Source organism: Oryctolagus cuniculus, chromosome 1 (assembly GCF_964237555.1).
Source record: "Oryctolagus cuniculus chromosome 1, mOryCun1.1, whole genome shotgun sequence".
NCBI lineage: Eukaryota > Metazoa > Chordata > Mammalia > Lagomorpha > Leporidae > Oryctolagus > Oryctolagus cuniculus.
In genome coordinates, this window is record NC_091432.1 from 21477205 (window position 1) to 21494139 (window position 16935).

The following is a 16935-nucleotide window of genomic DNA, read 5'->3' on the forward strand; positions in this document are numbered from 1 at the left end:
GGAGGAACAAAGCAAAGTGTGGAGAGACTGTGCAGGTAAAACACCCAGGCAGTGTTGACATGAGGAGCTAAGTTAATTAGTGGCAGAACCATGAAGAGCCTTAATCAGGGGAGAAATGCCTTCCAAGGAGAAGACCCAGAACAAAGGGGCAATCTCTCCAATTCAGACAGAGCTGCAGCTTTGAGGCTGTGCTCGAGAACAAGGTGTCGAACTTTTCCAGGTGCTGACATGATCAGGCTCACGCCATGGGGAAGAAGGGCTGCTCACCGTGCTTCTCTTCTACACACGGGCCTTTTTCGCAGCAGAGGAAGGCAGCTGCACCTGGCTAAGACAGCTTCTGCCTCTGCCGCTTGCTCCCCAGCCTGAGCACGCCCGGTGCGTGGCTGGAGGCTCTGACAGCATCTCTCGGAAAGCCCAGGCCATTCCTTGATTTACTGGCCCGATCCACACCTCCTCCCGCCCCGGGGTGTCTGACATTATAAATCTGACGGAATCTAGGGGGTGACTCCCCTGCAGGCTGGACTCGGAGTCCTCTCAGCCAGAGGAGGTGAAATATTTCTGGAGGGGGGAGAAGTTGTCGACAAATGAATCATCACTACGCAGGCCTCTGTCAGGCTCTCACTGAAGATGCAGAAAGGTACGGCCCACTGCTTTCCATCAGCACGCTCATCACCTGGACTCCTAGAAATGTCATAAAGTCCAAAGGACCCCGGAGGAGTTTTTAGAAGCAGGCCCTAAAAAGGACTACCTAAGAAAGAGTTAAAGAAAGAAACACCGATGCCATTTTCTAGTTGCATATCTAGATTTATACTCTTCAGGTTTGCGTTCTTAACCAAGCTGTTAAGAGTTCAGCACTCTGACCGCTTTGCCCTGAACTGAAACATTATCTGTTTTGGAACTGAAAAATTTCATATTCTATTTTCTCCTTGTCTACAGCCTTATAAGATTTGAACTGTTTATTCTGATTGAACTTCTCTTCGAGCTGCAGATGAAAGCGCAGGATAAGGCCTCCGCATTTCCACACTTTGTGCTGGGGTCGCGACCCTCCCACCTGTGCGCATTCTCGTGCAGCGGAGCAGATGTGACAGTCTGCGTCTCAAACGTGTACCATATGCCGGAGCAGCAAGGAGGCTCGGCGGCTCCCAGATAACTGCAGAGACAACTTCAGATCACTTCTGCGCAGAAGACCTGCGTTCTCAGCTGCTTCTATAACTTGCCAACCGCATGACCCTGGAGAAGCCATTAGTGGGTCTCATGATGACTGCCTGACAGATGAGAAATGACCTAGCACTTTCACTGCCTTCTCAGCACGGTGAGGATTAAATAAAAGAATAGATATCCCACTAGCACGAGTGAGTCTTGGACTGCTCGAGTGCTGGCATCCCATCTTCCCCTCTCTCCCTCCTTCCTTCCATGACATAGCAATGGCCTCCTGCCTGGATTACATTGTCTGGGTATTATGAGGAACACCAAGATGAGCCAGAAATTCCCTTCAGGTGCTTGCAACTGTACAGGAAATTGTACTCGTGTACACGTTATGTGGCAGGAAAGAAAACAGAGACAACATGCTCTAAGAGTTACAAGGAGGAAAAGAGGACTTCCTGCACAGGCATTGGGAAGACCTCAAGGGGAACAGGAACAGGCACTAGAGTATGCGCAAAATGCAGACAGGGAGGAAACGCACGCAAGGCAAGGCTGACGCAGAGGCACGGAGGAGCAAGGCGGAAGCCCCTTGAGGCCACTCCCCGAGACGTAGCTCAAATCTGTCCTCTGCTGATTCCCACCTGGGTTACTGAATGAGTCTCCTGCTTCCAGTCTTGTCCCACTGCAATGCATAATCCATGCTCCATACTGGTGCTAGACACACCTGAAATGGAATCTTACCACCCAAGTATAATGCTTCTGTGACGGCCCATTTCTCTCAGATGACACTCCGACGCCCGATGCAAGGTGTTTCTGGATCTGGGTCCTCTCTGGCTGCACCCTGTCTCTCCCACCCGAGCTGTCGCCCTCCTCTTGCCACTCTGAGCTCCTTGGAGTTCTCAGCTGCCGTGAGCCCTCATCCCTCGCACCTCTGAGTTGCTGGTTCCTTCCTTCCCTGTCTCTGCAGCATCTACCCTTCTCTTTGAACACGCAGATCATCATTTATCACTGTTCCAGAGTGCTAGCCAATGCAATTTGATAAAAGGAAAAAAGTTGGGAAAAGGAAAAATTAGCTCTTGTAGATACCGTATACCAGGAAAATACAACAGAATAAACTAAAAAAAAAAAAAAAAAGGGAAACTGTAGAATTCAGTAACAGTACAGTTACAAAGTTAATCTACAAAAGCCAAAATGTGTCTTTATACAAATGCCGATCAATCAGAAACTGCAGTTAGAAAGCATTTACCAGAGCATAGGAAAGATTAAAAAGCCTAAGGGAAAATTCATCATGCCTTGTGAAAGATCTGTGTAAGGAAAACTTCTATGATTTTTACATTTTTTTAAAGATTTATTATTTACTTGAAAGGCAGAGTTACAGAGAGAGAGAGAGAGAGAGAGGGAGGGACAGAGAGAGAGAGAGTTATCTTCCATCTGCTGGTTCACTCCCCAAATGGCCGCAATGGGTGGAACTGGGTCAGGCCCAAGTCAGGCGCCAGGAGCTTCTTCTAGGTCTTCCATATAGGGGCAGGGGCCCAAGCACCTGGACCATCTTCTGCTGCTTTTCCCAGGCCATTCGCAAGGAGCTGGTGTTAGAAGTGGAGCTGCCGGGATGCGGACCAGCACCTATAGGGGATAGCTGGTGGTGGCTTTACCTGCTATGCTACAATGCCGGCCCCAAATAAAACTTTTAAATTCTACTAGAAAAATAAGCCTTCCAGGTAGCAAGATCCATGGCAGTGCAGGAGTCACAAAGGCGTGGGCATTTCTCTGCTTTGTTTACTGAGACTTTCAAAGCATTAACAGCATGGCCTAGAGCACGGCAAGCGTTCGGTAAATGCCTAGTGAGTGAATAAATGCTAAAGCAATCTAACAATTCAATGTGATGCCAATCAAAACACAAGCAGGATTCTGTAGGTAAATCTGACAAAGGTATCAGCCTTCCACTTGAAAAATACACATGGAAGATGCACTTTCCTCATTCATGAGCAAAATTCAAGAACTCAGAGTTACAGAAGGAACCAGATAGTATTTATGGAACTATAAATTTTATAGATTTTTTAAAAAAGATTTATGTGAAAGGTAGAGATAAAGAAGAAGAGACACAGAGTGATCTTCCATTCGCTGGTTCACTCCCTCGGATGGCCACAATTGTCAGGGCTGGGCCTGGCCAAAGCCAGGAGCCAGAAACTGCTTCAAGGTCTACCACGCAGGGGCAGGAGCTCAAGGGTTTGGGCCATCCTCCACTGCTTTCCCAGGGGCACGAGCAAGGGAGCTGGATTAGAAGTAGAGCAGCCAGGACTTGAACCGGTATCCAAATGGGATCCCAGCACTGCAGGCCATGGGTAGAGCAGCCAGGACTTGAACCGGTATCCAAATGGGATCCCAGCACTGCAGGCCATGGCTTTCACCTGCTGAGCTACAGCGCCGGCCCAGTATAGATTTTTAAAAGGGTAATTATTATTTTTTTATAATCTACCAACATTCAAAATATATTTTCTTTAAGCAATTTGTTAGCTGAAATTTAATTATTTAAATTCACATACTTAAGTACATGAATATATGTTTATATCCACACTCTAGATTCTGGATACCACACTTCCCAAATTAGTGAGAAACTTCTTTCTGTATTCTCAGCACCCCATAGCAGGCTCCAAACCTAGTACCTATTTAACAAAGGTTGGATGCAGAAAGGAAGGGATGTGGGGCCAGGGCTGTGGTGTAGTGGGGAAAGCCACAGCCCACAGTGCCGGCATTTAGTTCGGGCACTGGTTCAAGTTGCTGCCACGGCCTGGGAAAGCAGCAGAAAACACCCCAAGTCCTTGGGCCCCTGCACCTGCATGGGAGACCTGGAAGAAGCTCCTGGCTCCTGGCTTCGGATCAGCCCGGCTCTGGTCACTGTGGCCATTTGGGGAGTGAACCAGCAGATGGAAGATCTCTCATTCTTTCCCTCTACCTCTCTGTAGTTCTGCCTTTCAAATAAATAAATAAATCTAAAAAAAAAAAAAAAAAGAAGCAGCAGCAGCAGCAGCAGCAAGGGATGGAGAAAGGCAGGAGGGTGGTGTCCGTGGTGTATGTATGGGTGTGTGTATGTGTGTGTCCCACATGAAGTTTAACCAGGTGGCCGTATCCAGTGTGATTCACAGATGGTAGAATTGGGAAGAAGGAAGAGGAGTGCAGATCTCTTATGTGAGAGCTTTGAGCTTGAGACCTGGGAGGTGGGCAGCCAGGGGTGCTTCCAGGCAGCTGGTGGGCAGTAACCGCCAGTTTCCAGACCGTTAGGCATTTTCCAAGAGGAGGACAGTGTGGCTGGAAGCCACTGCTACAATCCCTACAATGACACAAGTGCCTGTGACTCTCCCACAAAGAAGAAGCCCCAGAAGAGCTTCTGACCGCTCTATCCCTGTCCTGGAATCAGCCGAGGGCTCGGCCCTGGCCCCACTGGTGGAGCCAGTGACTGCAGAGATCCACAATGCTTCTACGTCACTTTTGCTCATGACTGGCCTCGCCGGGTGCTGGAAATGTTAACTGCAATAACATATGGCAAGCACTCCGCACAGTCCCTGGCCAAGAGCAGGTATTCACAACAGAACTCAGCATTACTAAGTTGCTTACGGAACGTTTTCAAGAGCTCGAAGCACTACAACTGCAAAAGTCATCAGGCAGTCTTTGATTTCCAGCGAGGCTCAGCTTCCCCATTTACCCCTGCAACGAATAATAAACAGAGACTGTCTTCTTAAGCATAATGAAAACTATCTGGAAGCTGCCGCTTCTGTATTTCTTACTTTTGTCAGAGCTTCAAAATTCAGCTGTCCTTATCAGGCCCCAAGAAATACAAAGCACACGGTCATCCTGGAAAGCTAGAACTTAAATCAGCTTTACAATTGCAGGGTGTTTTCCTTTCCCCCATCCTGAGGGCTGGCCCACGCCTCGTGGAGTTGCTCGTGGGATTCACTTACCACAGCAGGAGGGTCATTCCATTCCTCATAGGAGATGGCTGCGTAGGGATAGATCCGGTCGTTGATGATCTGCAAGGTGGCCAGGGCAATGGCTTTGATTGATTGGAAGTATGCTTCCCAGAACCACCGGGCCTGCAATGAAAACCAAATTTGTGTAAGTGAGCAGGCAGTGAGACTGAGCGGGTGGAGGGGACCAGATGCTCCATCAGGGTCATTCCAGGCCCAGGTAATTCCTCTATGCCCAGAGCAAAGGCTCCCTGCTGTTGAAGCCTGCTCCATGAGAGGAGTGCATCTATCAAGTGCAGTCAGATGAAATGCTAGCCACGCTGGGCTCAATTTAAATGTAGGAAACTATGTGAGGGTGGAGATACCAGTATGTTACACCAGAGCAAGTTTACTTTCTTTTTTTAAAGATATATTTATTATTTTATTTATTTGAAAGAGTTATAAGAGAGAAAAATAAATCTTTTTTTAAAAAAGATTTATTTATTTATTTGAGAGGCAGAGTTAGACAGAGATCTTCCATCTGCTGGTTCACTCTCCAAATGGCTGCAATAGTGGAACTGGGCCGATCTGAAGCCAGGAGCTTCTTTCAGGTCTCCCAGGTGGGTACAGAGGCCCAAGCACTTGGGCCACCTTCCATTGCTTTCTCAGGTGCATTAGCAAGGAGCTGGACTGGAAGCAGAGTAGCCAGGACTCGAACCAGCACCCATATGGGATGGCAGCACTGCAGAAGGAGGTTTAACCTACTATACCACAGTGCCAGCCTTGAAAAACAGATCTTTCATCTACTAGTTCACCCCTCAAGTGGCCACAATATCCAAAGCTGAACCAGGCCGAAGCCAGGAATCAAGAGCTTCATCAAGGTCTCCCATGTGGGTGGCAGATGACCAAGCACTCGGGCCATCTTCTGCTGCTTTTCTCAGGCCATTAGCAGGGAGCTGGCATCAGAAGTGGAGCAGCCAGGATGTGAACTGGCACCCACATGGGCCGCTATGCCACAAAGCCAGCGCCTATGATTATTATTAAGATACACACATAGTGCACAAATCCTAAGTGTACAGCTCACTGGATCGTTACACACATCTTCATACACTCTTCCATCTACTACTCAGATCAAGACACTGGGCATCCCAGCACGCATGGGCCTGTGGGAATCTCACACCTCCAGAGTGACCATTCCTCTGACTTCCATGGTGCCTGCTCTTGAATTTCACATGAATAGATCAGACACTATTTTATTCTTTGGCATCTGACCTCTTTTACTCAGCATTTGTAATACCTAAATCAGGTTTTGGATCAAGATGATGCTGGTCCCATAGTATGAGTTGGAAAGTATTCCCTCCTCTTCTTTTTTGTGAAAAATTTTATGAAAACTGGCATTATTTCTTCCTTGAAAGATTCACCAAAGAAGACATCTGAATTTTGTATGGTTTTATTTCGGTCACACATGATTTTGCACAATTTTTTAATAATAATTTTTAACTTATTTATTTGAAAGGCAAAGTTAGAGAGAGAGTGAGAGAGACAAGAGATCTTCCAACCTCTGGTTCACTCCCCAAATGGTCACAATGGCCAGGGCTAGGCCAGGCCAAAGCCAGGGACCAGGAGCTACTTCCAGGTCTCCCTTGTGGGTGCAGGGGCCCTCCACGGCTTTCCCAGGCACATTAGAAGGGAGCTGGATGGAAGTAGAGCAGCCTGGACATGAACTGGTGCCAATATAGGATTCCAGCAATGCAAATGGAGCTTAACCTGTTACGCCATGATGCCAGCTCCCATAGTGTGTGTGCATGTGTGTGTGTGTGTGTGTTGTATAACAGTGTTCTTCAAGGAATAACTTATTAATGTTCTTCATCTACTTTTTTACTATTTTGTTCATTTCTTATTTTTGTTTGTATTACTTTCTTCTTTCTATTTCAGAGAAATTTAATTAATCTTACTTTTGGGTTCTTGAGAGCAAAAGGTTTCAATCTTTCATTTCTTTTTTAATTAAAAAATTATTTTATTATTTTATTTGAAAGTCAGAGCTACACAGAGAGAGGAGGCAGAGAGTGAGAGTGAGAGAGAGAGAGAGAGGTCTTCCATCCAATGGTTCATTCCCCAATTGGCCGCAACGGCTGGAGCTGCGCCATGCCAAAGACAAGAGCCAGGAGGTTCTTCCCAGTCCCCGATGTGGGCGCAGGGGCCCAAGAACTTGGGCCATCTTCTACTGCTTTCCCAGGTCATAGCAGAGAGCAGGATTGGAAGTGGAGCAGTCAGGTCTCAATCCAGCGCCCATATGGGATGCTGGTGCTTCAGGCCAGGGCGTTAACCCACTGCGCCACAGCACCAGCCCTCTTCATTTCTAATACATGCATTTAAAGCTATAAATTTCTTTCTATGCATTATTTAAAACACATCTCACATATGTATATATCATTTTCATTATCACTTAATTTTTTTTTTTTTGACAGGCAGAGTGGACAGTGAGAGAGAAGACAGAGAGAAAGGTCTTCCTTTTGCTGTTGGTTCACCCTCCTATGGCCAGCGCACCACGCTGATCCGAAGGCAGGAGCCAGGTGCTTATCCTGGTCTCCCATGGGGTGCAGGGCCCAAGCACTTGGGCCATCCTCCACTGCACTCCCTGGCCACAGCAGAGAGCTGGCCTGGAAGAGGGGCAACCGGGACAGAATCCGGCGCCCCGACCGGGACTAGAACCCGGTGTGCCGGTGCCGCAGATGGAGGATTAGTCTATTGAGTTGTGGCGCCGGCCCATTATCACTTAATTTTTTAAATTTCTGATTTCCACTGTGATATCATCTTTGGTGTATGGATCACTTAGAAGTATATTGTTTAATTTCTATACATTTTGGGATTTTTTTTTCTATTTATCTTTCTGTTCTTGATTTCTACTCGTATCGTACTGTGGTTAAAGAATATATCTGTGGGCTGGCACCGTGGATCACTAGGCTAATCCTCCGCCTGCGGTGCCGGTACCCCGGGTTCTAGTCCTGGTTGGGGCGCCGGATTCTGTCCCAGTTGCTCCTCTTCCAATCCAGCTCTTTGCTGTGGCCCTGGAGGGTAGTGGAGGATGGCCCAAGTCCTTGGGCCCTGTACCCACATGGGAGACCAGGAGGAAGCACATGGCTCCTGACTTCTGATCAGCGCAGCGCGCTGGCCGTAGCAGCCATTTGGGGGTGAACCAAAGGAAGAAAGACCTTTCTCTCTGTCTCTCTCTCTCACTGTTTAACTCTGCCTGTCAAGAAATAAATAAATAAATAAATAAATAAAAAGAATATATCTGTGATTTCAATACTTTGTAATTTATTTAAGCCTGGCTTATGGTGCAGAACATGGTTTATTTTTTGTGTACTTTTTGTCTCTATGTGTACTTAAAGTATATTTTATGGGTGATGGGTATGATGCCCTGTTTAAATCTTCTATAACCTTACTGATTTCTTTCTTTCAGGGTATATGTATGCGTGTTTTTTTTTTTTTTAAATATGTATTTCCCACAAACCTTTGGAAGTATCCTCAATATGTGAAACACATATGCTTTCAATGTGTCTTGTATGTCTCTTATTCTCCTGTATGTATTTTTCCTCTCTGGGCTTCGGTCTGGGTGTTTCCTACTAACTTTTCTCCTGGCTCAGTAACCCTCTATCCTTTTCCTTTGGTGCCTAAGCTGCTTTACAGTAACCATGTACTGAGTTCTTCATCTCAGTTCCTATGCTGTTCAGTTCTGGAATTTCCATTTCACTTTTTCAAAAAGTAGACTTCATATCTCTGTTGAAATTCTTCTTTTCTTGCATTTTCTCAAACATACTCAGTTCCTGACTGGTAACTTCAGTACTGGAGTTACCTGTTAGTCTATTTCTAGTGTCTGTTTTTTCTCTTCATTTGAGTCATTGGTTTCAATTTCCAGCATGCTTCCCAATTTTTTACTTGATACCAGACTTCCTGTTTAGAAACTAGAGGTTGTAGCTGATTCAGGTTATCTTCCTGGCAGGAGGGCGGCTTATTCTCGCGGCCACTTTACTCCTGCCAGACGTCACTGTTGGGTCAAGGCTCGTTTATTTCAGCTTCCCAGTACTTGTGAACTGTGGCCTTTCTGAGGCCTCTTTAAAGCCTAGGGTATTTACGAGGACATTATTCTAACCTGGCAGGTCTTGAAAACCAACCTTTATGTCACCAGCCTATGGACAGCTGCCATTTCATATGCACTGCTCATTAGGCTCTGCTAAGGCTTGGGTACCAGTTTGGATGTTGAATGACTCCTAAAGGCCCATGTGTTAAGGCTCCGTACCCAGGGTGGTGCCATTGGTAGGTGGTGGAGCCTTCAGACAGTGGCACCTGGGATCTAGCAGGAAGTCCCTGGGTCACTGGGACGTGCCCTCGGAAGACAGTTCCTGTGACAGGGTGGTTACAAAGGCCTACGTGTGAGCCCAGCCTCCCTCTCTGCTTCCTAGTTGTCATGTGATCCTTCTGCACGTGTGCTGTCTGCCATGGGCCCTCACCAAAGCCAAAGCATGCACCATGCCATCAGGACCTTGAACTTTGAAATTTATGGGCAAAATAAAACTTTTCCCTTTAGCAGTTAAGTTTAAGCCGTTAATGCCTCTGGTATTTTGGTATAGTAACCAAAAAGCTGACTAAAGTGTGCCCCTAGCTGCCGCTTTCTACAGGGTTCCCTGGCGTCTTGCTCTGACTGTGTGCCCTGGGGTTGGCAGACACCTCGAGAGAAGACTGTAGGCACACCTTTCACCTGCTTCCCTCTGCTTCCCCGTCTTGGCATTTCAGAACTCAAATCCTAGATACTCTGGTCGCCCCTAACTCCACACATCCAGCGGCTGCCTAGGCTGCTTCCTGGATATGCCCCACTTACTCTAGTCACATTCCTGCTCAAAATCATGTTACCGCTTTCTCCCATCGTCCAGCTCAAACACTTAGGTTTCATGAGGCCTGAACAACCCATTTTCTCTAAGAGACTGTTACTGATCACTCCAAATACCACTTGTCTCCTTTCACCATGAAATCCCACAGCACTTGAGCCCTTACCATACAGGCTAATTCTGTTCCATACAGGCCTGTAACTGTTTTCCTGTTGTTTCCCATAAGCGCTTTTCTCTCTGGCTAGACTGTGTTCCTTAGGGGTGCAGACTGGCATTTTTAAAAACTAACATCTTAGCAAATGTTAGTTCTACCTGCTACAGAGCACTTCTATGCTCATGATCTCATCTGCTCTTTTTAACCAGCATGTCACTTACTTGGGGACAGAGATACGTTCACCTCACATGTGTGGAGACCGAGATACAAAGATGTGAAGTGGCACAGTCACAACTCAAACCCATGATTTCCTAAACTCTAAATTCAGATATTTTTCTACTGCATTCTAGCGTATTAAAGTACCAGCACATGGAAAGCTTTAGGAAATAGTTCTTTCCTAGAAACTGAAAGATGTAAAATGTTACCAAGAACGCATGGGTCCACAAATAAAGACACATATATCCTTAACATGTACCCCCTTTTCTACTCAAATGGGTCTGTTATCATATATTCCGTGATTATAAATCCTATTCTAAGTGAACCACATTCAAACTTGGATCTTTCGGTTTTGTCCTCACATATAACCCCGGTACTTTGGGGCTCTATAGAAAACGAAGACTGGTAACAAACCCACCTGGAATTCTAGAGAAAGGCGCACCGGTGGGACAGAGCTTCTCATTTAAGATGGCTCAAGTCATCTCATCCTGCCCCCCCCCCCCCCCCCCACTGCCGAGAGGAAGCGAGTTGTGCCAGTAATCACAGCCCCGGTGTCGGCGCCCGAGGCCGCGTGGCCTGCTCGGCTTAACTGCTTCTGCAGGAGGCTGCGGCTCCTCCGTGTGTCCGGAGCCGCTGTAATTTACAGCCCACGCAGGATGCAGTGTCAGCCGCTGGTCCGCCCAGAGGAAGGAGCTTTCCGCTGTGCTGGCAACCCGCGAAAGTGCCTCTGTGGCCATCCAGAGAGCAAATGCACGTAAATGCTCACCACGGGTTCCCAGAACACACAGGCCACATTTATAGCTCCGTGCAATGTTTCAATGGCCCATTCTTTAGGTGCTATCCGAATCCCCTGGTCACTCAAAATGGTGGAGGCCACACGGGTTGAAGAGTTAAGTCACAAGTGAACAGCCCATACCCATGTAACCTCGAGCAAAGCATTTAACCTCTCTCGGTGAAACAGTTCCCATGCATCATGCTTTTATAAAACATGCAGATTTCATAGCACGAGAGTCTAAAATCTCTCGGGGCTGATGCTGTGGCATAGCGGGTAAAGCCGCTGTCTGTAGCACTGGCATCCCATATGGGCGCTGGTTTGAGTCCTGGCTGCTCCATTTCTGATCCAGCTCTCTGCTATGGCCTGGGAAAGCAGTAGAAGATGGCCCAGGTCCTTGGGGCCCTGCACCCGTGTGGGAGACCCAGAAGAAGCTCCTGGCTCCTGGCTTCAGATCGGCGCAGCTCTGGCCATTGCAGCCAATTGGGGAGTGAACCAGTGGCAGGAAGACCTCTCTCTCTCTGCCTCTCCTTCTCTCTCTGTGTAACTCTTTCAAATAAAAAAAGCCATTCAAAACATTAAAAAAAAAAAAAAGAGAGAGTATAAAATCTCTATGACTAAGCTCCTTGAGGACAGGGACTGGGCTAGCTGAAACTGATCAGGAATAAACACTTTATACATCAAAGAAATGAGATCAGTTTCGCTGGTTTCCAGAAACTCAAGCCAACAAGATTAGCAGTAAGGGGTGTTTAAGGACAACCATAACGTACAGCGGAAAGAACAGTCATGACCATCTTTAGTGATGTTCAGTTACCAACCCTCTCTGTGTTTCCTGAATCTAGAAGCTGAAGACCGCATCACCCAGCTCACAGAGTTGTGAGGCTCCAACAAGGTGGGTTTCATAAACTCTTCACTCAGTGCGAGTGCAGAAGAGGCAGTCAGCAAACGACAAGTGTCCCCAACATCCTCCCATCCATCCATCCTATCCCCACTTGGGGTCTATGTCCCTCACATTAGGATTCCTTCAATGCCTGGTAACAGTGTTGTGGGGTGTGCCATGAGAACAGGCAAGGGAGAGGAGAAGAGATGCAATGGGAGCCGTGTTTCACTCCATTCGTCCCAATTCTCGAGGACAGTGGAGAAACCCAACCCAGCAGAGAACAGAGAAATAATAAGAACACATCAAATGGCATGGTGACGGTGCTTTATACTGGAAAGGGCACTTCTCAGTACCACCGGTTCTGGCTCCCTCATGAAGCTTCCAGGAAAAGGACAGCCCAGCGGAGCGGGAAGGCGTCCGGAATGGCTCAGCGCTGAACTCTCAGAGCACGTGTTCCACCACCTACTGACAGAGTGAAACCTGCTGACTCCACTCCCTCACAGGCACGCGGTGACACAGGCGCCCCGGCACCTCGTGAAACTTTCCCAAACCTTCTAAGTGCCAATCCAGGAGGTCGAAGGGGGAAAGCCACCCTTTGATAATAAAATTGCATCTTATATAACACATTATAAAAGGAGGGAGGATGATGAGGGTAATGGATTTGAAGGAGAACAAAGAGAGTCTGCTCCTGGGAGGACCGGCAAGAAAGACAGAAATGGGACAGACAATGTCAAGAGAGTGAAACGGCCTTAAGGCCACGCATGTGCGTGTGCTACACCCAGAGGGGCCAGAACACCTATGGGACAGTACAGAGCCTCCAGCAAACCCCAACCGCCGTCCAGCAGTGGCCTCCAGGGCCCTGCGGGGAGCCATCACCTCCGCACTGCCCTCGCAGCCAGAACCTCCCCAGTGGGACCCAGGTGCATAGGCTTCATGCTGACATATGAAAGAATTTCTGGAATGCGATCCGTGCAATAAAATGAAAATGAACAGCAAACCAGCCAGCTATGCTTCTGACTCAGTCCCCAAGTGGCAGTGACACATAACACGCTCCAACCCTGTTCCACTTCCCCTGCCCCAGCCCCTCGGTTGTCTCAACATAAAGGATCCCCTTCTGTGCAGGCTGCAGAAAGCCACAGAGCCACACACAGCCAACGGTCTTGGGCCCATCCCAGAGCTGCTGTCATAGGCAGCCCAGGGGGCACCATTTCCAAAGGGGCAAGTCCCTCCGAGAGAGAAGGGACCTCGAAATTGCTTCAGCTTGGCGAGGGCACAGGTGGAGGGGTGGTTCTGCCAGCAGAGTACCCAAAGAGAACACCCGAAATGCTCACACATTCTTACAACGAGTGTGGGCTGTCGGGACAGTTCAGAGGCTCTAGAAAGGGGATGCGCGTTCGCTGAGAGCTCTTTTCCACTGGATGTGTTGAGAAAGATTAGGTGTAAAACTCTACTCACTTGTTGAACTTTCTGCCATTCAGAGCAAAAGTCTTAAAGTGCGGGGGGAGAAGGAAATCCTCAGTGGCTCAGTGACAAGGTAAAGACCCTCTGCCGCCGGGAGGGGAGCAGACAGGCAGGAACTCAGCTCCGGGACCCGGCCAGAGGGAGCAGGGGAACCCTCTGCCCCCAGGAAGCAGGAGATCCCTGATCCCTTCCAACGCTGCAGGAAGTCGACGGCTGTGGGAGGGGCAGGGCGCCCTCCCATCACCAATCTCAAATGTCCAGGGCGTGTGGGAGGGAGGAAAGGCAGAGCCATCAGCCCTGGAAGGACACACAGGACCCTACCTTGGGTGAGGGTCCGCACTGACACAAGGCCAGGTCCACAGCCATCAAAGGCGGGGCGGGACACTCTCCAGCCCAACACCCCCCCACACAAAGGGAGGAGCATGTGCCACGAGGGGAAGAAGAGGACCGGAACAGGGCCCTGGAAGGAGAACCGCACCGTCCTCACCACGAGCCAAGTACAAGCAACAGCAGTCCTCCACAGAGAGGGGCAGGAGCGTGGCGAAAGGTGGCAGGCAGGGCCTGCTGTAGGCAGAGAGCTCCAGCAGGCTGGGCCCCACACTAAGAACCAGGCGGCAGCCCATGACGCCGCCATACTGGAACAAAACAACCCAAAGCCACCCAATCACTGGCTAGCTGGTCAGCTTCCTACTCCAATGACCTGATAGAACAAGAGGTTTGCCCATTTCTGATCACATTTACCATAGTCTCCTCCGCTTTTCTGGACATAATAGCCATCATTCAATTAAAACTTAAGAAAGGGGCCGGCGCTGTGGCACAGCAGGTTAAAGCCCTGGCCTGAAGCGCTGGCATCCCTTATGGGCGCCGGTACTAGTCCTGGCTGCTCCTCTTCCGATCCAGCTCTCTGCTTTGGCCTGGGAAAGCAGTGGAAGATGGCCCAAGTTCTTGGGCCCGTGCACCCACATGGGAGACCTGGAGGAAGCTCCTGGCTCCTGGCTTTGGATCGGCGCAGCTCCGGCCATTGCAGCCAATTGGGGAGTGAACCAGTGGATGGAAGACCAGAACTCTCTCTGTCTCTACCTTTCTATATACTCTGTCAAATAAATAAAATAAATCTTAAAAAAAAAAATAAATAAAACCTAAGAAAAATAAAAAAATATAAGAAAAAAACCCACATAAGACAAAACTGTCAACAGAACCAGACCTGAAGAAGATGACCAGGACGCTGGAGCTATTAGACAGGAGCTTTACAGTAACTGCAAGAGATGTGTTAAAGGACCTGGCAGAAAAGGTGGCCAGCCAGCATGAACCGACGGGAATTTTCAGGAGAGATGGAAAACACAAGAAACAGTCAATGAAAATGCTGGGAACAAAAACCACAGCATCACTGAGAAGAATCTCTCAACGGTCAGCATGCTAGACACAGCCATGGAACGGGTGGACTTGAAGATACTACATCCGAAATTATCAAAACTGAAGCACAAAGAATAAAATAAAACTAACAGAGATGAACAGCTATTCGCATACCAAGCCACCTTCCCTAGAGCTAAGGAGGTCAGCTGAGAAACATGGGGCCTGATGTTAGTATAAGTAAGACATACTGAAGAAAGCAAGAAGAGTTGCCCACCTCATCCATTCCTCGGCTCCAAGCAGAATAGCTCCGCCCCTCCTGCCTTGGAGACTGAAAGAGAACTCAGTCCAGACCTCCCAGGCCTGTTATGTTAAAATCCAGTGCTAAACAGGTGCCCACAACTCTTGCTCCAGACTGAGCTTCTGCACAGGCCCTAGCCTGGCAGCTAAGGGACTGCTTCCATTGCCTCTCCCCTAGCTTCTGGTAGACAGCAGAAATCCAGTCACTGAGGAACAGAGTGGGAAACCAAGGACAGGACTTTGCCTTGGAGCTCTGTGTGGCACCTGCCATGCTGAGACTCAGTACCAGGCACAGCCCAAAGACCCCTAACCCCAGGGCAGTACTCACAGATGGAGTCCCTAGACTTGCCCTGGCATCAGGTGGGACCTGCGCCCTGGTAAGACAGACTGCTATTTTGGACTAAGTCAAAGCCGAACTCATGTAGGCCTGCTACACAGCCATTAGGCTGAGTACGACCCTATGGCTGTGAGACACAGATGTAACCCAGCTTAGTATCAACGTGTGTGGCTTAAGGGACTGCCTCCTCCCTCAAAACTCCAGGCAGTGAGGGGTAAAACTCTAGCTGCTGGGGAAAAAAGGCACAAAAGTGAGCACAAGACTGTCTTAGAACTCAGTGGTAAACTGGTGAAAGCCAACACAGGGTATGTCCTAACAATCCAAACCCTCAGGCCAGTGGTTCAGTCTCAGCTGGCTTAGTATTACAGCACTGGTGGCCACAGGACTGCCTACCCCATTACTCCTCCAACCCCAGGTAGCACAACATGGAAAGAGTAACTGTCCACTTAGGGAAAGAAGTGATGTGTGTTCCAAGTCACAGCATAGGAACCCAGGGCTGGTCCTTCCATGATGAGGCCCAGGGCCAGACAGAACTCTGTAGTACCTGAACAAGGGCTGATGACTGTGGGAGGCATCTGGTTGTATCCCACTCTTGGGTAGAAGCTTGCAGGTATGGACTATCCTTTTTCAGAACTTCCCTAGTTCATTCTGAGTCATACAGCAACTGCAGTTTTGGGAAATCTGGGATAGGTGTGCTCTCTAGTGCTGAAATAGCAACAACACACCAAGAGTGGACTCTTGGGACTCAAGGCAGATCTCAACGTAGGGCGCCATCTAGTGCTGATATAGTGGAAGTGTCCAAAGGCTCAGAAAAAATAAGCATCAATGCTTAGAATTTCTGGGAGGAGGGGCACAAACAAAGCCAGAATATGGAGTTGAAAAAAGCACCTAATACTTCAGTGCACAGAATACATTATACATCAACAGGCATCAAGAACTTTCAGGTAACCATGATCTCACCTAATAAGCAAATCATGCCAAAAACTGACCATCTAGTAACTGATAGCCACAAATTTTAAGCTGCAGAATTCAAAATAAGAATTTAAAGAAACTCAGTTAACTTCAAAAAATACAGAAACAATTCAATACTCTGATAAACTTTAAAGAAACACAAAGAATTTTTAAAAATCTAGTAGAAATCCTTGAGCTGAAAAGTAAACTAACTGAAGTTAAAAACACAATAGACAGTATCAATGGTAGAACAGATCAAACAGAAGAAAGAATTAGTTCAAATACAGGATATCTGGAAACACACAAAGAAGGAAAAAAAACAACAAAATGGAATGAAAAAATCTTACAGAAACTTCAGAACAGAATTAAAAGAGGTAATATCCAAGTCATTGGAGTTCAGGAGGGATTTGAAGATGCCAAAGGAGTAGAAATCATATTAAGAGATAAAAACAGAAAAATTGCCTCCAAAATACAATTATTCAGGTATAAGAAGGTCAAAGGTCACTATTCAGATTCAACTAAACCAGTTTACTGAAGATATAAT

The 16935-nt window shown here is 47.8% G+C and overlaps 1 protein-coding gene across 3 annotated transcripts in view; it reads right to left on the reverse strand.

Annotated features, from left to right (window-relative positions):
* EXT2 (exostosin glycosyltransferase 2) overlaps positions 1-16935 on the reverse strand; it is a 159385-nt gene that overhangs the window by 77955 nt on the left and 64495 nt on the right. For all 3 annotated transcript variants that reach the window (XM_008270099.4, XM_070071335.1, XM_070071337.1), the window contains exon 8: positions 5100-5231. In XM_008270099.4, the coding sequence (XP_008268321.1) occupies positions 5100-5231 (132 nt within the window). The remainder of the gene's footprint in view (positions 1-5099; positions 5232-16935) is intronic.